The sequence below is a fragment of the Pristis pectinata genome, chromosome 15 (genome assembly GCF_009764475.1).
Source record: "Pristis pectinata isolate sPriPec2 chromosome 15, sPriPec2.1.pri, whole genome shotgun sequence".
Classification (NCBI taxonomy): domain Eukaryota; kingdom Metazoa; phylum Chordata; class Chondrichthyes; order Rhinopristiformes; family Pristidae; genus Pristis; species Pristis pectinata.
The window spans coordinates 22250032-22275456 of NC_067419.1; the positions used below are offsets into that span (position 1 = coordinate 22250032).

A 25425-nucleotide genomic window follows, 5' to 3' on the forward strand; every position below is an offset into this window, starting at 1 on the left:
TCTGCAACATTCTCACTAGCATTTGGGATAGTTGCTCTACAGACTAGTTGAGCAACACCCTTTCTTTGTTTAACTAAGTATAACTATGTGCCAATCTCCTATATCACAATTGCTAGGTAGGTCCTGTCCCATTGGCAAGCAACCCGCCCTCTTGTTACCATACCACCTGTCCACCTCCCTCATGCATCCATGCTCCATGGTTAACATCAGGTAGACGAAACACTGGGGGTAGCAAGGGCACAAAATGTTCTCTGGATCAGGGATGTCATTGTCCATCACCAAGAATGGCTCAGCAACACCACCAATGCCCAAACTGGCTGAATCCTGACTGATGGCGGCCAGACTGGGATTGTGGCAGGTGGTGAGAGAATCAGCTTGTGGTAAATCTTGTTGGCTTTGCTCTCAATATCTGTTTCAGATATAACCAAAGATGATAGCACTATGATAGATGATATTTCTTCAAGATGATGGGTGATAGAATTTTGTTTTTCTATCTTCCCACAGAGGAGTGTTGTGTGGCACTATTGTTAAGCTAAATCTGACAGTTCAAGCTGGTCCAGTGGCTTAAAATCAGACATTCATGAGGAACTGTGGGCCACCAGCAGCAATAAGAGGATATATTCTACTGCACTATGTAACCTTGTGGCCATCATATTCTCTCTCTACCATTACTATAAAAATGTATTGAAGGTTCCATGAAGAGTGCCTGAGGGGCATGCTTGGAGTAGCACCAGGTGTGCTTAAAAATGGGCAGGCACGGTAGTGTAGTGGTTAGCGTAATGCTTTACAGCACCAGTGACTCGGGTTCAAATCTGGCCACTGCCTGTAAGGAGTTTGTACGTTCTCCCCGTGTCGGTGTGAGTTTCCTCCTGTTTCCTCCTACATTCCAAAGACGTAGAGGTTAGGAAGTTGTGGGCATGTTATGTTGGCGCTGGAAACATGGCAACACTTGCGGACTGCCCCCAGAACACACTATGCAAAAAGATGCATTTCACTGTGTGTTTTGATGTACATGTGACTGATAAAGATATCTAATGTTAAGCTGCAAAATGTTAATATAGGACTACAGATAGCATGTTATTTTGCTGTTTAGCATTCAGACTGCTAACTGATTCCACAATCAATGGATCAAGTCAAAGCTCTGCAGTCCTGCCTCATCCAGTTGTAAATGGTGGTGAACAATTAGGAAGTAGAAGCTCCTCAAATATTCCAATTTTGGTAACAGATGAGCCCAGAATGAGTGCTATGGCAAGACTAAGGTATTTTCAATCATCTAAAATGAGAAATACCAATTGAATGCTCCATCTTGACATCCTCCTGAAATTCTGCTTTTACAGAAGCCAATTCAGTCATCTCCATGTGATGTCAAGAAATAGCCAACAGGACCAACTGCAGCAAGGTTATGAAACTAAATAACATCCTGGTTGTAGTGCTGAAAATTTGTCCTCCAAAAGCCACTTCATCTCTACGCTAACTGCTCTAGCACAGTTACAAGACTGGCATTAGTTCCCAACACTGGGAAATGTCTGTCCACAAAAAGCAAAATAAATTCAATTACTGCACCTCAGTCTATTGACAATCACGAATAACGCAATGGAAGATGATGTCAGCAGTACTATAAAACAGCACTACCTAATATCTGTTCATCAATGGTCAATTTGGTTCCGCAGAGATCCCCAACACCAAATCTCTACAGCCTTGGCCCAAGCATGGGGAAGAAAAAAGTGAATTCCAGAGGCAAGATGAGTGTAACTTCCCTTACTATCAAGGCAACATTTGGCTGAGGGTGGCATCGTGGAGTCCTGGTAAAGCTGGTCAGTGTGAGTTAACATTAAAATCTTCACTGGTTGGAGTTATAACTTGTATGGATATGATGTTGGGGGTCAATCATCTCTGTCCCAGGGCACCACTGTAGTAGCTGTAGAGAACAATGCCTGAGGCCTAATCATCTTCAGCTGCTTTGTCAATGAGCTTGCTTCAGTGATAAAATCACACATGGAGATTATTCATTGATGATTGCACAATGTTCAATTCTATTTGCAACTTTAAGAAAATGCCTGCTTGTGCATTACACAGGTAGTCTTGGGCTAATAGGTCTCAAATAAGCTCCAACAGTCAAGAAACTTGACACCATCTAGGGCAAAGCAGGTCACTCGATTGGCATCCAAAACATTTACTCCCATCACCACTAGTGTACTGTGGCTCTGGTGCGCACCATCTACAGAAAGGCCTGCCATTACTCACCTAGCTCATTCAGTGAAATTGAAGAAATACTTCGAGAAACTGGAGTTCTCTTCACTGGAAAGAAGGGAGTTGGGAATTAGGTCAAGTGTCTCCCTGATTTTATGATAAGGAAGCAAAAATTAATTTTTAAATCCAAGGTTTGTCAATGCTATGAAGGTTTGAATGGGTAAATAATTTTTCCATCAGTTAAGATATCAATCAATTCACTAACTATTATCATCAGAAGATGAAGAATGTTAAAGGTAACATTTTCATAGAGAGCATATAACAATGTAAGTAGGAAAGAAATTTAGAAAGATACATGACAAAGGGGAGCAAAATCGGACATTTCCATTTGAGGAATCAGTACTAACGTGTATTAAATATCTCACATTCGATGCTGTGAATTCTATAATTCACCCCTTATCATCTGAGATCAATAGATTCTGCTATGTTAAGACTCTGAATTGCCAGGTGATCTTCATGACTTATTCTCCCTAAATCCAAAGAGTGCAAGGATATGCATGTAATATTGAATTAAGAAGTCACAAAATAGGACACAGCTGAAAGCAGTAATGTGAGTAGATTGAAAATGCTGAGGATTTTGAATTGAAGCTGTCAAAACAATACTGCTCTTGGCAACAGACAGATAATTATGTAGAAATTTGTCCTGTTGAGAGCTCTCAATGCATTACATAGTTGAGTCACCTGTCTCCAAAACTGATTCCATGGACTTCATGTGATTACATTGCATATTTAACGCTACCAACTGAAAATGAATTTCAAGGCATGGGCACTAAAGGCCAACTGTACAAAGTAGCACATTTTTACAGCAGGAATGAGTACAAAACTATTTTTGAAAAGCCATGAAGGTGTGATCAACTTTACCTGATCCATAGCATAATAGAGCAATACGATATGGAAACAGGTCCCTTGGCCCACCAAGTCGGCACCAACCATGAACTTCCCATTTACAGTTATCCCACATCAATCCCATTCTCAAAACCATCTGGAAGGCACAGACATATCTTTCCATTTATTAAGCCAATACCAGTGAAAAATTTAGTATAAATTAACAGAAGAATCACAGTTTTTTTTATAGTTTAAAACAAAAGCCATCTGAGATATATAGAAAAGAAACCATGCACACTGAAGCCTGACCTACTCTTTCAGTCTCAGTGGAAGCATTCAAGTGCTGGCTGGGATTGGCCACTACACATTTGCAGAAATCTTTCTTGATAAATGCTGCTGGCATAGCCTCTCTTTATCCAGCAGTAAGAATGCTAATGTAACAAAATCTGTTCAGCATTGACAACTATTGTTTTGATAGTTGTGTCTAATAATTTTGTGTGGGTAGATAACAACAGTGCAGGGTCAGGTGGATTCATTTGATCTCGTTGCGCAACTTAGCTTCTTACACCAGTGACTGTCAGCAAACTGTTTGACTCTGAGGACTGTTGCAACCAATATAATCTTGTCACCTGGTGTCCCTGTACATTCACTTCAATCATGAACAGAAGCCCCAGTCAATATTTCTTTCTAAGCATGGGCACTGCAACATGTTATGGGTCAAAATATTTGATTGTTGTACCTTTGGACTTTGTTAGAATCTCAAATCTGGTTGAAAACAAATTTATTGTCAACATAAATGAGTCACAATTTGATGTAGCTGTCAGCAGACTTGTGTAATCAACTTGTTGCTGCTGTGAGGTTAAACATAAAGCACAAAATCAAGCAGCAGTTAGTAATCACAAATAATTAATTATTTTCTGCCAGCAAAATATTAATTACTTTTGCACCTGAAGGAAAATACAAAAACTGCTGTTGATGGCATTTATCAGTAAGACAGTTTTTCTGGATTACTAATTAATTCACCAAACAAAATTGGTGTGAGATTTTATAATCCACCAGAGGGCAGCATGCTCCTGGCATTACTTAACCAGGCACTTGTTGAACAGCAGGAGATTCTGAATTGATTTCTTAGTCATTTATACAAATTCACTATATTCATCTCAAAGTATCTTTCCATAGTTAAATGGGCCTTTCTGCTTCTCTGGGATAAATTTGAGATGCTAAGGATAGGGTTGGGAAGTCACAGGCCAGTCACCCTGTCAATCCCACTCTGCCACATTTGAAGGGATTTCACTCGCAGTTTTATCATTTTAAGTCTCTCATACCTCTTTATTTCCCTGAATTTCTATTTCATTTGTCCATGATGGGTCAACTTTTTATACTGAAAATGATTTATCCAGCAATTTGATAGAAGCATACAATTAGAAATTAATTTAGTGGTAAGATCTCAAACAATTGGATTATTTTAAAAGACTGAATGAGAGGGCCAAACTGTGCTGCTAAAACTTTCTGTCACAGTGTGGAAATTTTCCATAAAGCTTTGGTAAAGTTCTTCCCTGGACTTTTTGGAATGTGAGGCATGTAAGGAAGTCTGACCAGAAGTTTGTATGATTGAGGTACTACCTCCCTCTTTTAGATTCTGTGATTGCTTTTGCATGAGTGATATATATAAATGATTTGAACAAAAATGTAGGTGGGCTGATTAGTAAGTTTGAAGACGACATGAAAATTGCTGGAGTTGTGAATAGTGAGGAAGGTTGTCGAAAGATACAGCAAGATATAAATGAGTTGGAAATATGGGCGGAGAAATGACAGATGGAGTTTAATCCAGTTAAGTGTGAGGTGTTGCACTTTGAAAGGTAAAATGTAAAAGTAAAGTATTAACGGCAGGCTCTTAAGATCACTGATGTACAGAGGGATCTTGGGAGCAAGTCCAGAGTTCCCTGAAAGTAGAAACACGGTGGACAGGGTGGTAAAAAAAGGCATATGGTATACTTGCCTTCATCAGTTGGGCATTGAGTATGAGAGTCTGGAAATCATGTTGCAGCTGTATAAAGCTTTGATTAGGCCACATTTGGAGTACTGTGTGAAGTTCTGGTCACTGCATTACAGGAAGGACATGGAGGTTTTGCAGAAGAATTTCAGCAAGATGTTGCCTGGATTCGAGAGTATTCACTATAAGGAGAGGGTGGGCAAACTTGGATTGTTTTGTCTGGAGCGTCAGAAGCTGAAGGGCGACATGATAGAAGTATATAAAATTATGAGAGGCATATGTAGGGTAGATAGAGTCTTTTTCCCAGAGTGAAAATGACAAATATTAGAGGCCATAGCTTTATGGTGAGAGGGGAAAAGTTTAAAGGAGCTTTGCAAGGCAAGTTTTTTACACAGAAGGTGGTAGGTGCCTGGAACACACTGCCAGGGGAGGTGGTGGTAGCAGATATGATAGCAACATTTAAGAGGCATTTAAACTGGCACATGATATCGGGATATAGACCATGTGCTGAGATATGGGATTAGTTTAAATTGTCATCATGGTTGGCACAGACATCATGGGCCAAAGGGCCTGTTCCTGTGTTATACTATTCTATGTCGAAGACTTCATCAGAACTGTGTCAGTGAATTTGCCATTGGGAGTGAAATCTTCTAACTTGGTTGTCATCTCAGAAAACCTGGAGCTTTAATTATAGATTACCCAGTTTTGGGTTCTGATGTAGAGTCTTCAACCCAAAATGTTAACTCTACTTTTTTTCCACAGATGCTATCTGACCTGCCGATTGTTTCCCGCATTTTGTGTTTTTATTTCAGATTTAAAGCATCTGCAGTTTTTAATATTTTTGCTTCTAATATAACCTGCATTTTGTGTCTCTGCTATCAGCTACATTTTCAAATTCATAACTTTTAAATAGTGAAAATTGGTGATAATGTCAATAGGAATAGGCCTAACTGTGTTGTTCCTTAACTAACTGTAAAAGACTCTGGAATCATAATTATTTGTGTGTTGGGAAAGGGGTACGGAGAGAGGGATTGTAATGGAAAGACACAAACAGGAGCTCTAACTGGAAACGAACCCTGAGTGTAATGACAGTGACTGGACAATGACATATAACAATCTGGCTGAGTGCCCCCAAGTTAGTTAGTTGGGGGCACTCAGCCCAAACTGCTTTGACATGACTGTTGTACAGGGAGCTTTAGTTAACACCATCCCTGCAATGTATGTGACCTGGAAGTTGGATGGCCTCCTTGAACCATTTGAACAGCTTTGACAGGACAGAAACATCATGAAACGGACACTTAACACAGCTTTTAAAAATATTGTCTGCTTTATTATGGAAGTCTTTGTGAGAAGTGTTTAATGCTTTGTGGAAAATGCAACAAGCACAGTGAATAAAAGAAACAGGACTTGCTTCTGTTTAAACACAGGTCCAATATTTTTAATATAATTTGAATTGTACACAAGCCTCAGTACCACACTCCCTGCTTAAACATTTTCTCAATCAAATATCTGGGCCCAAGTTTTAACCTTAGATGAATCAAGGTGAGCAGTGAGGGTGGGCAAATGGGGTGATTATTATGCCAGGGTTTGCTAACATAGCTCAATCCAAATTTTAAAGTAACACATTCTCTGGCTAATGTTACATGATTAATTTAATATTATTAGATTAAATAGCAAAATATTTGGGAAGGAGGAGAGTTTAATGGCACATAGAAACTCGGCTACAAAACAGGCAGAAGAACTGGGAGAGACAAAACAGTGTAATGTGAGTTTACACAGATAAGTTCCATTATCAATGTCGACAAGAATTTAGGATGGAGAAATGATAAATTACGCACAGATTTTTAGTGTAATGCAATATAGATATAAATTATATTTTCTTGATTAAAATGGAATCCATTTGCTTCATTGGAACATACATTAGTAATGCTATGAGCGTGGCTGGGTTGAAGCCCCAGTAATGTTCAGTTAGTTAAATTAAGTCATTCATGTTTCATTGATTTATTCACTGCTGGGATATGCTCTTTGATGTATGTTGTGTGCCCCACATTATTTTCTGAGTCGTGTGTACTTTGTGCCCTTCTGCTCAGTGTTAGGTCCTCTGTGCTGTTTGCTTTGCAGGCATTGCAGTTTGCTGTCTGCCACATGCTTCAGCTCTTTTCGTTTGCACTTTGGTCTTTACTTGATTTTTTTTTGCTGTAGCCTAGGGCAGTGTTCTACTCATCTAGTTGGGCATGTAAGTAGAAATGACATCCAATTATACAGCAATCACAATGCAGTGTGATGGAAAAACTACATGAATGAAAAAGTGCTTCAGCAACATGGGATTGTTGAGCAACCAGCAGCTGCAAAGATTAATCATTCTTTGATTTATCAGTGAGGGCCCACTTATGTCAGGCTGTGAAGACAGAATTAGTATTTATACAGCAGGCTGTCCAGGAGAAGTGGAACAAGAGAGAAAATTCCGTGGCAGACACACGATGAGAAGAAGACCATAAGAGCTCCATCTTGTCCACCAATCCTCTGTAATTGGACAGTGAGTTGTGGAGGAGGATTGACGTTAAGAGTCGCTCCCAGCTCCCAAAATAGGAGTCTCAAGGAAAGACAGCAGGAGGGAACATTGACCAGGCCAAACTGGCTGGATGAAGGGCCAGCTTGTGCTGGCTGCAAACACTGTATGAGAGAAAAGGCTTCATGTCAGTGGCTGTGCTGGTGTCTTTGAATAACACATCTGATTATTACAACCTCCATCTGCCAAATTAACTGCTAACTGCTCTGTTTTAATGGTTGCTTTTCAATAAACTGGGAATATGCTCCCCCGTCCCTTGAGTTTAAATCATGTGCTGCATAGAGCAGAACCTGTTCCTCTTCTGCCATTTATATCATCAAAAGTAGCTCAGTTCAGACACAATGAAAGTGAGCAACAAGAAGTGACAGTGCACGGTGCGTTGCAATGTGCTTGGCAGTTGGTTTGTGAATTCCTAATTTAGGCCTGAATCATGGTTAAAATAATCTCTTTTAAATGTCATGCCTAGTTTAAGGTCATTCCGACTTGCACATAGCAACAAAGTGCAATCATCTTGCTTTTCACAGGACTGAAGATAACCCTGGTTTTGTTGGTTCTGAAGTGATTGATGAGACCATTGTTGATGGGCAGGGAGCAGGGTAGTCGTGATGTGGTGCGTTCCTTCAGCTGTTTATGTTGATTTTTTGTGTGCATCCAATACAGGGACTTGACATTGTCGAAACCATACCAAATGCTCCTTCTCCACATTGAGCAGTCATGGGCCAGAGATTCCTCAGAGTTAGTGGGATTGTTGCGTTTTTTTCAAGGAGACCGAGAGCAGCTTTGAATTTCTTCTTCTGCCCACCTGGTAATATCTTCCGATGGTCGAGCTTGGAATTGGGTGTCAGTTTTGAGAATCTGGTGGTGCACATGAGAATGACATGGCCTGTCCAATGGAGCTGACTGAATGTAATTAGGGCCTGAATACTGGGGATGTTGGCCTCAGACAGCATGTCAATGTTGGTTAATTTTTCTTTCCAGCAGATTTTAAGACTTTGCAGAGACAACATTGGTGGTATCTTCCCAATGCCTTGAAGTGTCTGCTGTAGTTAGTCCAGGTGTCAGAACCAGTCAGGAGGGCAGAAATCATTGCTGCCTGGTAGACCATGGATTTTCAACCAGTTTTGAGGGTGTTGCTCTTCAAATATCCTTTTCCTTAAACAACCAAAGATTGTACTGATACATTGAAGGTGAAATGAATTTCATCACTGGTATTTGTCTTAGATGACAGGTGGCCCCCAAGTTATGAGAAGTAGTGCATGTTTTCTAGGGTCTTGCTGTTAACCTTGTGTTGTTAGAGGGCTGTTTATTAAAGTGGAAGCAAGTTAGTAGAGGAACTTTGTCTTGTAGATGTTGAGTGTAAGGCTCATCCTTTAATGTGCTTCAGTGAATAAGTCAATGATGTCTTGGAGCTCAGCCTCTGAGCACATTGCAAATGCTGGCATTATCTGCATACTACAGCTCAACTACTGAGATTGGGGTAACCTTGGTTCTGGTGTGTAGTTGGTGTAGGATGGACAGTTTACCATTAATCTATAGATCACTTTCACTCCAACAAGAAGTTTGCTGGAGGTGAGTTGAAACACTGCATTGAGAAAAAATGTAAAATGTGTTAATGCAATGATACAGCCTTGTTTAACACCAGTCTTCACTGAGACTGACTTTGTAGTAGAACTTTTGATTAGTTCCACTGTGGGCAAGTGAAAGGTAGACAAGGGTGCTCCAAAATCCCTCCCAAATGATGGAGTCAAAGGCTTCGGTGAAATTGTAGAAGCCTGTGTTTAGCAGTTGGTGCTGATCCCTGAACTTGCACATGGTGAAAATCATGTCCCCTGTGTCTCTAAATGGACAGAATCCACACTGTGATTTGGGAAGCAGCTCTTCGACCAACGGGAGGAGGTGGCTGAGGAGGACCCTGGTGATGACTTTCCTTGTAGCAGACAGCAGGGAGACCCCTCTGTAATTATCACAGTCAAACTTGTCTGCTTTCTTGAAGATGGTCACAATTACACAATCTTTGAAGCCCCCTGGTAAAACTTCCTCTTCCCAGATGTGGATGATGATTGCGGAATTGTGACTATCGTTTTTTACCACTTAGTTTTAGAAGTTTTGTGGAGACTTGTTGATCAAGTGTGGTGCCAAGGATGGGTTGAACAGCTTGGTATAGAAGGGAGTGCAGGGCATTGACGTCAAGGGCAGAGTTGTGGTTGAGATGATCTTTGAAGTATTCCTTCCAGCGAGTACTGACTGATAAGTTCACGTCGATTCTTAGGTTGGCTCTCAGTGGGGTGGGGCCTTAGGTATTTCAGCCATATGTGGACTTGTCAGTGCCAAAGAACTCACGCATGCCATGACTGTCAGCGAATTACCGGGCCATCTGCCCTCTTTCCACCCAGCATCTGTTTTTTTTTGTGTCACAGGCTTTGCTTTCAGGTGTCCATGGAGATATTTATTTATTTTCCCTCGAGGAATGGTGGAGCTTCTAATCTGGAGCCAGTTTACGTTTAGGTTTAATTAGCTTCTTGATCTCCTAGTCATTCTCACCAAACTGTGAGTATTTAATCTGGCATTTCACTTCCAATGGGAAATAAAATTGATTGTGGTTCGAACACCAACAGTATGAAGTCATGAAAATATCAGGTATTGATTCTCTAATCATGCAGAATCCCAACAAGACTGGGCAATAATCTGATTCGACAAGCAAATCAAAACTCATTAAATGCATCTCAAAATAGAATGAAGTGGGTCAGGAGGAAAGAGTAAATTAGGGAGAGAAAGGCATGAAATTTGTACACTCAGTGGATTACCATGTAGTATGGTGAGCTATCATGAATACAAGGTTATTGCAGTATCTGTCTTGAAAAGGCAATTAACAATTAAGAAAAGGTAAGATTTTATTTGTTAAAGATGCATGGCTTTAAGAAATAGAAAACTTCCGGCAACATCTGTCGGAATAATATACAACCAGTTCTGTTTTGTGTGGTGTGCAGCAACATAGGGTCGGCTTTTGTTTTGGAATATTTTGAGTTCAAAACTATTGTCACACTGGCAACAGAAGACGTTATATTGGCCCTGGTGTCAGCATTGATCATTCTCAGTTAGGGTATAACCTTGTTCAGATATACTGTAAGCCTTTTTTATATTATTACCTTACACCATTTCAGTTTGGGAATAGAATGGGTTAGATCTGGAGGAAGATTCCTGTTAGAAAGGTTTAAACTTCAGCCTTGCAGGAGAAGACTTATTAGTCACATTTATAACTTTTCTGACTGATGTATCTTTATTATTCTTACAGATAGTGTTAAACTTTTCTGTTATGTTTGATCTTAACTGGTTGTAACTGTTTTATTGTCAATCATATAATAGTCAAGGTAACAACTGATGCATTTACAAACTGGATATTTCCCCACGTCCTAGGCCTGGTAGGTAGGTGAGAGTTCTGTTAAGCAGCTTGAATCTCTTATGAGGTGAAATTTACATCCTTATTCACACTGTGTATTGGTGAAACTTTCTAGGTTTAACAATTAACCTCCAGACGTTAATGGATGCCTATCATGTTCTTGCATCATTTTTGAAGATGGAGGATAATATGTTATGAAACTAAAACAATGAGTAAAAATAATTAGTAAAATTTATCTGCAAATTATGCAATGGATAGCTGAGTTATACAGCAGGGTATTGGCACAGCACAGTACTTAAAATACATTGACATTGAGCAATTCATATGGTGGGTCCAATTGTTCCTTTGTAGTAAACTCCCAAAAAAAATTTGACTGGTGAATTGTGTGGAAACAATTCCTCAATTATCTTCTGTTAGGACTGTCAGTTGTCAAGGTGAGATGAGACCTCTGAGTCAGCCCCCAGACTTCTGCCTTTGATGTAAAACCTGCCTCTTTGGAGAAGGTTTCCAATGAACTCACATCACAGCAAACTGGGAATGAAACACATCCAGGCACTGCTTGCATCTTCTCAGTAAGATAGGATCTTAACGTTCAGTAGAGGGAGAATCATCTGCAAAAGATGAATCAGGAGTAGGAATAGAGCACTCAGCCACACAGCCTGCTCTGCCATTCAATAAATCATGGCTGGTCTGCTTGTAACTTCAACTCCACAAACTTGCCGAAGTCCAGTAATCTTTATTTCTCTCCAAAGATGCTGCCTGACCTGCTGAGTTCCTCCAGCACTTTGTGACTGTTGCTCCAGTGTATTTTCACCCCTTTAGCTTGTCAAGAATGTATCTAATTCTGAATTAAAATGATTCAGAGACTCCAATTTCACTGTTCTTTGAGAAAGAGAGTTCCAAAGACTCTCAAACATCTGAGTGAGAAAAGCTCATCTCTATCTTAAAAGGGTGACCCTTTATTTTTAAACAGCGACTCCTAGTTTAAGATTCTCCCACAAAAGGAAGCATTAAATTCCCCATCAAGATCCCTTCAGATCTTACGTGCTTCAATCAAGTCACTTCTCACTTTTCTAAACTCCATCAGATACAAGCCTAGACTTTCCAACCATTCCTCAGAAGACAACCCGCTTGTTCATATGTTGGTCTAGTAAATATTCTCTGAGCTGCTTCAATGCATTAATGCCCTTCCTTTTTAAAGGAGGTTAATATAGTAATACAGTCTCAGCAATGTCCTATACAACTGGAGGAGCATTCGGATTGTTACTGAGAATGTCAGGGCCATGCACTAGGAGCGCACAGAACCTTGCGTAAGCAGTGGAAGGAGCGGACCATCTTACAAACCAACTGTCCTGTCAGGTATCTCCTGCCTCATCTGCAGAAGTGTTTGTAGTTCCCCCACTAGCATCACCAGCCACCTCATAACACATACATCTGGAGTGGAATAAAGTCATGCTTGATCCTATAGGACTGCCTGAGAAGAAAATAATATATCTGAAGCATAACCTCCTAGCTGTTATATTCAGATGTCCCAGCAATAAACAATAACATTCTGTCAGCATCCATAATTATTTGCTGTACCTGCATACTTGTCTTTTGTGAATCATACACCAGGACACCCAGATCCCTCTGATTCTCAAAATTGTAATTGCAATACATATCTGCTATTTCACCTCAGAAAGAATAGTTTGCTTTGTGATCAAAAATAAATTTCCAGCTGTGATTTACAAACGTATAGGTTTAAGAAAAATAAGATACAAAAAAAAGACCAAATTAGACAGAGAGAGATCTTGGAAATTCCTCTCTAACCTCCCAGGCGATCAAATCTAGTTCAGGCAAATACTCCAGTGGTGATCATTCCATGCAGTACTTATCATTATACAAGGTGATCTCAGCCAGAAACAGCTGAAAATTTCATGAAGAAATTATGCAGATCAGCATCCATTACATAAACCACCATCATTTCCAACTGTCCACTGTCCCTAGGTTAGATGCCACAAACTGACAACTGAGTCCCAACAAAAGGAAGTTCTCAGGATAGTGTAGGAATGCCAACCCTTATTTAAAAAATTATATGGAAACCAACTTCAAAAATAGGAAATGAACATCAGAAAACTGAAAATGCTGGACACCTGAATAAAAACAGAAAATTCTAGAAACACTTACAAAGGCTCTTCAACCTGAAACGTTAACCATGTTTCTCTTTCCATTAAAAATGCCTGACCTGCTGAGTACCTCCATCATTTTCTGTTTTTATTTCAAAAGGAAGGACTTTGCTTTTGTGGACACTTCATGTTATATTTGTTTATGTTTTTTTAAATTCAGAATACTGACATCATTGGGATATTATAGAGGTGAGCTGGTTTAGGATTGTAAGGCAATTAATTATGTAACTATCTTAACACAAAGGAAGCCTTGATTGAAAGATTGTACTTGACAGGGTTGTAAAGCTTTTTCTTATGGCAACTCTAAACAGACTAAAGGAAGCTACATTCACTGATACAGTAAAACCCAACTGAAGGTATTAAGATCATGACTTGCAGATGTAAATTTAGTTTCCTCACACTGTTAGTCTCAGTAACTCCATGGGTTAATAATTGTTTTTGTCTCTGATGTTAATCTAGCCCCTTTACAATATCACTACTGTCTCTATTACTGTTAAGGTTGTCAAGTTAAACTAAAACCTGCCACAATATTGGCAGTGCAGAAGTCCCTGTGTGGTTGAGTTATCTGACGTGTTACATCAGGTTTGAAATCTGTTCATGCCAGTTTTACTGCAGCCCAGTTGTTTTTTGACGTTTCCCTTGAAGGCTAGTGTTTGCTGGAGTCTGTTAGGGCTGTGATACACCCATCCTCAAGTGGGGCTGAGACATTAAAAATATACCTGGGCCTACTTGAGAAGATATAAATTCATGTCCCTCCCAACCAAAGTAGGCAAAGGAGGGATTGCATTTATACTAACAAACTCTTCCTTTTCTTTTCAGACTTTTAGTAAGAAGCGAAACCTTAAGGGAAAAGCACTTGATTCCCGCCACAAACTGTCAGATATTAGTGCAGGGAGTTGATAAATCTGAAACCCATGACTCGGGAGATGGAACAAGGTTCAGTGGAGATCAGCTTTCTCCCAGGCTCAAGGCCAGCACGGCCAGAGGAAACAGCAGAAACTCTAGACGGCCAGGCTGCTAAAACTGAACCCCTACAGGACAGGGGGAACTGGAAGGGAAAATTTGACTTCCTTCTTTCCTGTGTGGGGTATGCTATTGGACTTGGGAATGTCTGGAGATTCCCTTACCTCTGTGGAAGAAATGGTGGAGGTAGGTCACATTGCTGCATGCTATTTGTGTAAATTGGATACTGTCGCAATGCAGCTGAGATCAGTATTCCATTGTTTTCCTGAGGGCACATTGACACAGGCCGCTGTGCTGACGCACCACCCTTACGGTGCTTATCCCACTTGATGGTGCAGTCTTCACCCGAGTGAAGCTACAATTTTTTTGCCTTTTTCCACATATTGATTCTGGTGTTTTCATTCCTCCTGTAAGCCACTGCCGGTACCCTTCACTCATTTTCCCAGCTCATGTTGGTGCACTTCTCCATCCAGGCCCTCATGGTTCAAGCTCACCCTCCTGACATGCCTTCCAACTCAAACCGGCATCTTTGCGCTCTCTGCCGTTTCATCACCTCACACGAGCATCCTCTGCTTCCGACACACCGTCCCTCAATAGCTTCAGGTCATGTCATTATTTATTTACTGCTACTCTCCCCACTCCTCCCCACCCACCAGCAATTATCTCTGCATCTTCAGTTTCTGCAGCCTTTCTTTGCCTCTGCCCTCTCCATTAAAGTGGACTCTCCTTCTCCTTCCCGTGACCAGGATCAGCGGCCGTGTCCTCTTCCATCGCTGCACTTTCCTCTCTCCTCAGCTGCTGATGCCATTCATCAGTCTTTCTCCAATCCACATGTTTTAGTTACCTCAGCCTACACTGCTGTGTCCTTGCTTCTTTACTCTTTCCTGCTGACTCAAGATGACATTCTTCCTCAAAGTACATTGGCACCCTCCCCCTATTTGTGCGTGACAGTCTCACCTATAAAATCCCAGCATGGTCCCCGGGGGTGAAACAATGTTTGACCCATGGTGCTCAAGCCTCGGTTGACTTTTCACTCCAATGACTCCCTGGCAGCGGGTAGCGAGAGGAGTGGAATCCTGGATACAGCAAGGAGTTCCAGAGGTGACGATGGGGAGCATGGGGTCCTGGAGATGGTGGCAGGGGAACTTTTGTGGAAGGCGATAATTTCAATTGATTGTTGGAGTTGGTCCCTCCCTCCCACTGCTAATTCAGGACCCAGCTCCCCTATTCCCCCAGCCCCCACAGACAACTCCGACCCATCCCCTGACAACTAAATAGCTGCACTTAAGGCTCTTAATTGTAGGTAAATAGATTCTGGACAATCACCTATGAAGTTGAATGTAGATAAAATGTCTTTAAAAATGATGGTATCAATTAGGCCGTGGAGTCTGATAACTGTAGTTGTGCTGATCATAAATTGCGCTCTTGCCTTGTTGGGAGGCCCACCACCGAGTGCTGGTTGGGCTTATGTTTTTAGTGTTAACATTTACTGTAACTTGTAATTAAATTTTGTGTTAGTAATCGAAGTACAATTGCTGTTTTCTGCGTTTGCTATGGTATTTGTTGCAAGAGATAAGAAATGGAAGCAGGAGTAAGTCAATCAGTCCCTCAAGCCTGCTCTGCCATCCAGTAAGAACATGGCTGACCATTTACCTCAGTGCCATTTTCCTTCAGTAAACCCACATCTTTCTCTCTCTCTCTCTCAATCTACCTCATCATGGCCCTTATTTGTCTACCTGTGCTAGACTTTCTCCTTAACTGTAACATTATATTCTGCATTCTGTTTTTATTTCCCTTTTGTACTACCTCAATGTACTTAGGCATGGAATGATCTGTCTGGATGGCATGCAAACAAAAACTTTTCTCTGTACCTCAGTACATGCGACAATAATAAACTAATTACCAATTATCTACCACATGATTGGATTTTGCTTGTGGCTGAGTCTCACCAAATGTATTGGGTAGATCATTCCAAAGATTCTCTATCTTCTTATCAAAGATCTTCTTATCTCAGTCCTGAATCACTGACCTCTTATTTTCAGTCTATGACCTCTGGTTCTAGACATCATGGCCAGGTAATCTCATCACGCCCTGGAAGAATTTTTTTTTTACTTTCAATAAGATTAGCTCTCCCTCTAAACTCCAGAGAGTACATGCCCAGTCTACTTAATCTCTCCTCATACAACAAACCCACCCAACCCAGGAGTCTATCTGGTAACCCTTCAATGGTAGGGAGACCAGACATGTACATAATACTTCAGATGTAGCCTCATTGCCAGGCCCAGGACCCCACACCCCTCCTACTGCCAAATCTAGGATCCTGCACCCCAGCTGGGATGCCACTCCCGTGACACACTTGTAATTAGTGCCTGCTAAACAGATGAGAAACAATACCACATGCAAACCATACTGAAAGTAACCTGGATCCAGTCATTTTAATTATATGTTCATACAGATTAAAAGCACTTTATTATTTACCTGGATATAATCTTTTCAAATTTCCGTCCCTTTCTTGGAATAACGTCCCATGTATTATATTTCAGGTGCCTTCCTGATCCCATATTTTATGACACTGATATTTGCTGGGATCCCTTTGTTCCTCCTGGAAACAGCTCTTGGTCAGTACACAGCCATTGGAGGCCTCGGTGTGTGGAAGCTGGTTCCCATGTTTAAAGGTCTGTATTTTTGAATGTTTAGTTTAGAACTTGTTTTGAGAAAGGCATCTAATTTTGTTTAATGGAGTGAAGCTTCTTCCAAAATGTTTGGAATGTTTGGTTAAAAGTTATCACTGATTTGGCAAAGAATCAGTAATATAATAAAATTAAAGTTGAATATTCAAATAACGTTGAATGTGTATATAGAGAAAGGATAGGAGATGATAGGAGTAATGGTGAAATGTTAGTCTTTTGCCCTCTGACATCCAAAATTGGATTGCTATAATGAAATTCCCTTTTATCTCTCAGTCGACATGTCCCAGCTTATAATGGTAAGACATCTCAAAGCACTAATACTGTCTACAAGATTACTTTAACTAACTCCCTCTCAAGACCAGCTTGGGGTGGACATTAAATGCTGGCCTTGCCAGCAATGCTCACATCTGAGAACAAGAACAAACTAAAAAAAAATTGTCATGCACGAGATACTTTGCCATAAAGATTTGCAAAATTTATCCTATTGTTTAAAAAATTAGGTAAATCAAGTCAAGAATGTAGATAGATTACATTAATTGGCAACATACAGTAATAGGTAGTTTTTTTAACTCCTGGGCCACTTGGACATCTGAGCGTGGGAGTGGGAATGGCACTCTGAAGCAGTAAAAAAAAGTTTTACGGTCACTGTGAGTGGGTCTTTGCAAAAAGTACGGTAACAGACAATAGTTGTGATGATCAGAGCCAGGAGTCAAGCCTGTTAGATAGCCAAAAAATGTTACCTGATTAGGCAGTGCTGGAAGAGAAGAAGACAAGGAAGGCTAAGACACACTGACTGTCAATTTGTTGCTTGAAGTCACCACCTCCGACAGTGCCTTTAATTCAAAGTTTAGCTTAGAAGAAGAGTTTGCATGTGGTCACTGTTATGTTTTTTCTTCATCAAGAGACAAACTTCGCGTGGGTTTAACATCTGAACATTTTTATTATCCGACACACCAGGCTGGCTAGCTTTCCCTCTCTTTACAGCCACTTCCTGTTCCCCCCATGTGACCCCTTGCATTGCCTACTGGGAACTGTAGTTCTTTATTATAACCACATAATAACACATAATAACACAGCTTCCCCCTTTAAAGAAAAACAAACACAATACTTTGTCCTTCTAAACCTACCAAGAACTCTGGTCCACTCAGCCACTTTCATTCAGTCTCTGAGGTGGTTTAATGGTGCTTTTTAGTCTGGTATTTGTTTTTGCAAGTGTGTTGCTTTCATTTGCTGCATTACTATTGGTGTTTTCCTGGGAACTCTGGTCCACATGTTCATTTTCTCCATATGCTGGCCCCTTTGGTGTACTGACAGGGGACAGGTCACAGCCATGGGTTGGAGCTTCTGGTCGTAGATCCACACGGTTCCTCCTCAGAGGTGTCCCTCGCTCTGTCTGGATCTGGTATGAATATGGATTTACTTCCTCTTGCACAACTCCTTGCATGGACCATGTGCCAGAATCATGATCTCGGATTCGCACTTGATCCCCAGGCTTCAGGACTGGTAGGCTTTTCACTGTCTTGTCGTGATTCAGTTTCTGTTTTTCTTTCTCTTCCTCTTTAGCCTGTTTGACCTTGTGTGCTCCTTCAGGTGTCAACAGGTTTTCATGTATTGGAAGGTCAGTGCGTATGCGTCGACCCATCAGCATTTGGGCTGGTGAAAGGCTATTCTGCAGTGGCACACTTCTGTAAATCATTAGACTTCTGTGGAAATCCTCTCGTCCATCTTGCGCTTTCTTCATGAGGCCCTTCACAACCTTAACTAAACTCTCTGCTAGACCATTAGATTTTGGGTGATGTGGGCTTGAGGTTATATGTCGAAACCCCCAAACATTGGCAAAGGATTCAAATTCACAGCTCGAAAATTGTGGACCTTTGTCTGATACTACTTCACGTGGAACTCCATGCCTCGCAAACAAGCTTTCAGGAACGTGATAACTGCTTTGCTGGATGTTGATTGCAGTGTCACAACCTCTGGGTAATTGGAAAAGTAGTCTGTTACAACAATATGGCTCTTCCCATTACAGTCAAACAAATCCACTCCAACTTTGAAATACGGCCTGTCTGGTACAGGGTGTGGTGTAAGTGGTTCTGCTTGCTGCTTTGGTCTGTAGGTAAGGCATATTTCACATGAAGCAGTGGTCCGGCTGATGTCTTGGTTCATTCTTGGCCAGTACATCACTTCATGTGCTCTACATTTACATTTTTCCTCCCCAAGATGCCCTTCGTGTATCTTCTGGAGCATCTCCTTGTGTAGTGACATTGGAATCACAAACCTGTTCCCTTTGAAGACTATATCTTTCACTACTGACAGTCCAGCTCTGCATGCCCAATAATCCCAAATACACATTGGACAGTCATCCTTTGCTGCTGGCCATCCTTTCCATATTGTATCCTTGAGTACTTTCATTGTTTCATCTGCCTCTGCTGCTTTCCTAATCTGCTCTGTTCTATCCGGAGATACTGGAAGAGAGGTGACAATCATGTCAACATAGGCCTGTATATCTGCATTAACCTGTTGGTCACTCTTTTCTGTTTTGTCGACTGCTCAAGACAGCACATCAGCAGCAAACATATATTTTCCCAGTGTGTAGATCATCTTCACATCATATTTCTGCAGCCTTATCAACATGCGCTGTATCCTCATGGGACAGTCATTCTGTGGTTTGAACATAATTGAGACCAATGGTTTATGGTCTGTCTCCACTTCAAAAGCTTGCCCAAAGATATATTGATGGAACCTTTCACATGCATACGTACTGGCAAGAAGTTCTTTCTCTATCTGTGCATAGTTGGCTTCACACTTGTTAAAGCCCTTGATGCATAGGCCACAGGTTGCCATGTGCCATCATGCTGCTGCAGTAGTACTGATCCAAGGCCGTGCCGGGACGCTAGGTATTGGTCGAAGCTAACACCTTGTTTCTGGTCACAGGAAAAAAATTTATATCTCTCAAATATGATGTTTTTACTTGGGATAAAATACTCCTCAAATTTTTTTCATCAAAGTGCCCAATTCAAAAGCTGTCTCATCAATTTGAAAGTTGTTATAGATGTCCAAAGCATCTTCACCAAACACGTGCAGAAAAATAGACACTTCAATTTTTCATCGTTCCTTCCCGCTCCACTAGCATCTAAATATATGTTGAATTGCTGTTTGAAGCGTTTCCAATTATCGGTTAGATTGCCAGTAAACTGTATAGGCGTGGGAGGACTAAGCTTATCCATAACGGGAACTCTCAGCCTCTCACCTGAATCCCTCTTGGCAAATCTGGTGACTGCTGAACTTCAGGAACAACGTGCTCCCTCGCCACGCCGGCCGGCTTTTTCTCTGTCTTATTACAGCTTTTCTTCCGTACTCACTGAGTCTCTTTCTCAATTGCACACAGCATTCATCTACTCTCCCTGTTCAGACCTCACTCCAACTTCTGACACCATGCTATGTTTGTTCTTCATCAAGAGACAAACTTCACATGGGTTTAACATCTGAACATTTTTATTAACCAACACACCAGACTGGCTTGCTTTCCCTCTCTTTTTATAGCCACTTCCTGTTCCTCCATGTGACCCCTTGCATTGCCTACTGGGAACTGTAGTTCTTTATTATAACTACATAATAGCATATAATAACACAGTCACCCATTGGATATGGTTTGCCTTCAGCCAGAACAGAGCAGAAGGAAAGCATAGAGCAGCAGCTAGCTCCCCGAAGGAGAAGCTTACACACGAGTTTTGCTACTGATGACACGGATGTGGATGACACAGTCTGTTGAAGAAAGCTACTGAGTAGGCACAGACCAAATGCTTGATGCAGCCTTCCACCAGCCATGCTTCAGCCTCTGGGGTAGCAGAGAGTCATAGAGTCATAGAGCTATACAGCATGGAATCAGGCCCTTCAGCCCAACTTGTCTGTGCCAACCAAGTTGCCGACCTGAGTAGTTCCATTTGCCTGTGTTTTGCCCATGTCCCTCTGAACCTTTCCTAAATATGTAACTGTCCAACTGCCTTTTAAACATCATAACTGTACCTGCCTCTACCACTTCCTCCGGCAGCTTGTTCCATAAACTCACCACCCTCTGTGTGAAAAATTGCCCCTCAGGTCCCTTTTAAATCTTTCCCCTCTCACTTGAAACCTATGCCCTCTAGTTTTGAACTCACCTTATCTATGCTCCTCATGATTTTATAAACCTCTATAAGGTCACCCCTCAGCCTCCTACACTCCAGGGAAAAAAGTCTTAGGTTAAGCAGCCTTTCCTTATAACCCAAGTCCTCCAGTCCCAGTAACATCCTTGTAAACTTTTTTTGCACCCTCTCCAGTTTAATGATGAACTTCCTGGAGCAGGGCAACAAGAACCATATGCAGTACTCCAAATGTGGCCTTACCTGCGTCTTGTACAGCTGTAGCATTGCATCCCAACTCCTGTACTCAATATTCTGACTGATGAAGGCAAGTGTGCCAAATGTCTTGTTCACCTCCTGTCTACCTGCGTTGCCACTTCCAAGGAACTATGCACCTGACCCCCTAGGTTGTTCATATTCACAGTGAATTGTATTGGTCTAGTCTGTGATTTTTAATCATTCATTTTTAATAAATTAACAGATATGGCAATTGCTTATAAATGTCTTTTCCACAATAAACTGCACTGTCATTCCTGACAGGGGTTGGGGTGGCTGCTGTCATCTTGTCATTTTGGCTCAACATTTACTACATCGTGATCATAGCATGGGCTCTCTACTACCTCTTCAGCTCTTTCACAACGGTAAGCCTCAGTACTCAGGTATTATCATCAGTAATTTCCACCAGGGTTCTTTTGATCTCATATGTAATTTCAGCGGTAGATGTGTGGAAGCATTAAAGAAACGGTAGGTGTACCATTTTGATAATGGCACTACAACAAGCTTTACTTTTCTAGACCTAGGAATAACTTTCAGTTTGTAAGAAACTTCATTCTGCTTTCCGTACGTCCATATGGCATAGGAGGACATTCAGCCCATCAAGTCTATGCGTACTCACAGACCAATCCCATTCCCGCATTAATTTTCCCAGTAAGCTATTCTCCCTGCAACTCTAAACTTATCTATGCCAAAGGTCAGGATTGAATCTGGATCTCTAGAGCTTCGATGCAGTGGCTCTGCTGGGTCCTCCACTGTGTTACCTCCATTTGAACAAACACTATTCAGACAATGGTTAATTATATGGTGTGGAAGAAAATCTACTCATTGATAAAAAGCTGTACAAGATTATTTGAAGGGATGTGTGGAGGAAGTTTTATCCATTAATTGTCTCATACCATATTTGCAGTCGGCATGGTCAACTTATGACAACATTGTGGCTAAAAAGAAGAGATCTATACTTGACTCTCATCAATTAATTTGTGGGCAACAGCCACTCAATTAGATATGTTCTAGAGAAGGGAAAATCCTCTCAGGGTAGCCAGTGGCAATAGAGGTGATGGAAGTAACAATTTTTTGTACAGTTGAGGATGCAGGATGTAATATTGTAAATGTTTTAATTTATCATAAATAGAGAAAATGAAATTGTTGATGGCTGAAGAGAAGCTAATCTTCAAAGTGCAAAGGTTTACAATTTGTAAGTGATGGGAAGAAGGGAAATTGACAATAGATAATGGTCTTCTTGGATGTTAGAGAGAGGTTCAGTTCGATGTTGGGTTATGTGCCAACTTCCCACATATCCAGATTGCAAGCAAGAACAACAAATTGCATTTATATGCTATCTTTAATACAGAGAAACCTCCCAAGAGTTCATAGGAGGGTTACTCAGCAAAATTATGACTGAGCTATAAAAGGAAAAATTGTGGCAGGTTTGTAGCAAGACAGGTTTTAAAGAGCATACTAAAGAGGGGAAGAGATGCAGGAAACTTTAAGGAGTATATTCCACAACTTGGGTCCCTGGCAGCTGAAGGCTTGACTGCTAGTGATGGAGTAATTACATTAGATCAGAGCATGAAGTACAGCAAAGGAGATTGTTGGAGTCAAGTCTTGGAGGTATTTAGCTCCATTTAAAATGATGTCTGTGGTTTTGATAAGATTATGTTGGAGGAGGTTTAGTCTCATGCATCGCTTCAAGATGGACATGGAGTTAGTGAAAGCAGCTTCAGCTGTACAGTTGTGGGAGGAGGCAGAAGGGAGACACTGGATGTTGTGTATTGTGGAGGGTGACCTGTTTCTTGTGGGTGTTATCAGGAGTTTCCCACAAACAATGAAAAGAGCAAGACCCGAGCATTGAACTAGCATCGAGTCTCAGACAGTGAAGAATATATAAATAACAGTAGAGACACTTTAGATTTTATTTCCTCCTTTTAAACACTTTGATTGAAGGGTGTATAAATCTTTTCTTCAGGTACTTCCTTGGCAAAGCTGTGACAATGATTGGAACACAAAAGCATGCTTCTCTAACTACTCTCTGGTAGATACCACCAACCTGACCAGTGCAGTGACAGAATTTTGGGAGTAAGTGGTGCTCATTCTAACTAGTGAATTGGAGTGGACAATGTTATTAGGAATTATGATTTAAGAAGCTAAATATATTAGCTGGTAATGAACATTGGTTAACTGTATTTATGTAAAGTGTAACATTTGATAGAGGCACAAAATATATTCATTGATGGCAAGCTGCACACACCCTTCCGAATCTTCCAGTCTCCATTGATTGAGATGTATCTCCAAGGATTGAGGAATGGGACCATCCATTTGCCGTGGAGATCCACTTGGATTCTGACTAGCTGTTCAGCCTTGGATCATTAAAATTTAGGAAACATGTTTTGGAAGCCTGTTATTGTATGAGGATGCTTGCAAAAATCAACCTTTAAAAGTTGCACCCTGGTCTCCTCTCCAAGTGATGTAAACAATGTCTTATGAAAGCTCTCATAAACCATCGGTATTAGGTGACTCTCAGTTATCAATGCAAAGAGAGTAGTCTGTGCTTAAGTGTTATCCATAGCATTGAGAAAACAAACCAAGTAAATTGTGGGAAATACATCAGAAGACACAGTTCCATAATATCTATTTATCTACTGTCAGGCACAGAGACTGGAAATTGAGAGGAGGCATGAATGTGGCAGTGCATATTCTTACTTAGACAACATCTACCCGAGTTCTACCAAAACATTGTTGGAGGATGGAGAGGCAGCAGGAAATCTAGTACATCATGAATAAGACACTTGAACTCCTGCATCTGACCACATTACAGATGGATTTTTTTTCATCTATTTGCGGGATGTGGGCAATACCTGGATTTATTGTTCATCCCTTTTGCTCCTGAGTGGTGCTAGTGAACTGCTTTCATGAACCGCTGTGTACTCCTGCAGTGATGCTCGGCAGGGTTTTCCAGTTTAGTCTGAATGCTGATATATTTCCATTGCCAAGTACATGTTTGACTTGGAAAGGAACGTGGAATTAGCGGTGATCCATTGGGCTTGCTGTCCTTGCATGGTGATTCCTGAAGGAGTGTTGATGTGGAAAACGGAAAATCACTGGTGCTCTTTGGAACTTGTGGTGTGCTATAATGTTGATCTGATATTATTCTGCAACTAACGCATGCTTCACCTAATCAGGCAAAGCCTGATCTCATTCTTGTCATTTCGTGTCATTATGTAGATGCACCTCATTACAGTGGGCGGAATTGCTTACTCTTATTCTTTTTTTAATTCCTCACTTATGTTTTTCCAGATGAAAAGACAGGCACAAACCCCCCCCCCCCCCCCTGCCCATGCTGCCCTTTGGTTGGTCAATGTTCATGAGAATGGGTAACTTGCCTCACTGTTTTCTCATATTGTTCCATATATATTGTCTGACCTCAGCTCCTGTTGTGGAGCTTCAATAAATGAAGCATAAGAGGGACGTACTGTTATATAATGATTTTCACGTGGGTACATTTCCAAACTCTGAGATTAGTCATTAGTATGCTGAAGTCAAAGAGCAATCCTGCTTCTCCAATCGGCGCAACCCCAAACACCAAATGGCCTTCAAACTTCAGAAGTCATCATCTCGGCCTGCAGTGGAACTGCAAATGCTGTGTCCATACAGTTGTCAATTACCTGCACATCATTGTGGGAATATGGGAACAAAAATAAATATTTTCACTGAGGAAGAGAACTGGGTGAGACGGTCACTTTGGATTGCTTTCATGTGACACATGGTTACTGTTCCAAAAACATATTACTAGAGAATAGTTCTTTGTCCGGTTGGAGGAGATAAGTTATACTGTAAGTTTTATATAATGGGAGATAATACCTGATGAGAAATTGATATGATTGAGTTGAAAGATGAGAAAACTCATTTGAGGATGTAGCCATAAAAGATAAAAAGAAACCAGGGAGATTTACTGTATATATTGCTGTGAGATGATAAATGTACACCACATTTTATATTTTATGTACTTTCAGGCGAAATATGCACCAAATTACCAATGGTCTAGATGAACCAGGGAATTTGCGATGGCCTCTGGCTGGCACGCTGGCCCTCTCTTGGATCCTTGTTTATTTCTCAATCTGGAAAGGCGTGGAATGGACGGGAAAGGTGGGATCAATGCATTCCTCTTTCACTTTACCTTCAGAA

General features: G+C 41.0%; 1 protein-coding gene across 1 annotated transcript in view; it reads left to right on the forward strand.

The window, feature by feature from the left end:
* The first annotated feature begins 13844 nt into the window (after nucleotides 1–13844).
* LOC127578230 (sodium- and chloride-dependent GABA transporter 1-like) overlaps nucleotides 13845–25425 on the forward strand; it is a 34115-nt gene continuing 22534 nt past the window's right edge. The window contains exons 1-5 of the mRNA XM_052029980.1: nucleotides 13845–14348; nucleotides 16706–16837; nucleotides 21508–21608; nucleotides 23210–23319; nucleotides 25254–25386. Coding sequence (XP_051885940.1) covers nucleotides 14114–14348; nucleotides 16706–16837; nucleotides 21508–21608; nucleotides 23210–23319; nucleotides 25254–25386 — 711 coding nt within the window. The 5' untranslated portion in view covers nucleotides 13845–14113. The remainder of the gene's footprint in view (nucleotides 14349–16705; nucleotides 16838–21507; nucleotides 21609–23209; nucleotides 23320–25253; nucleotides 25387–25425) is intronic.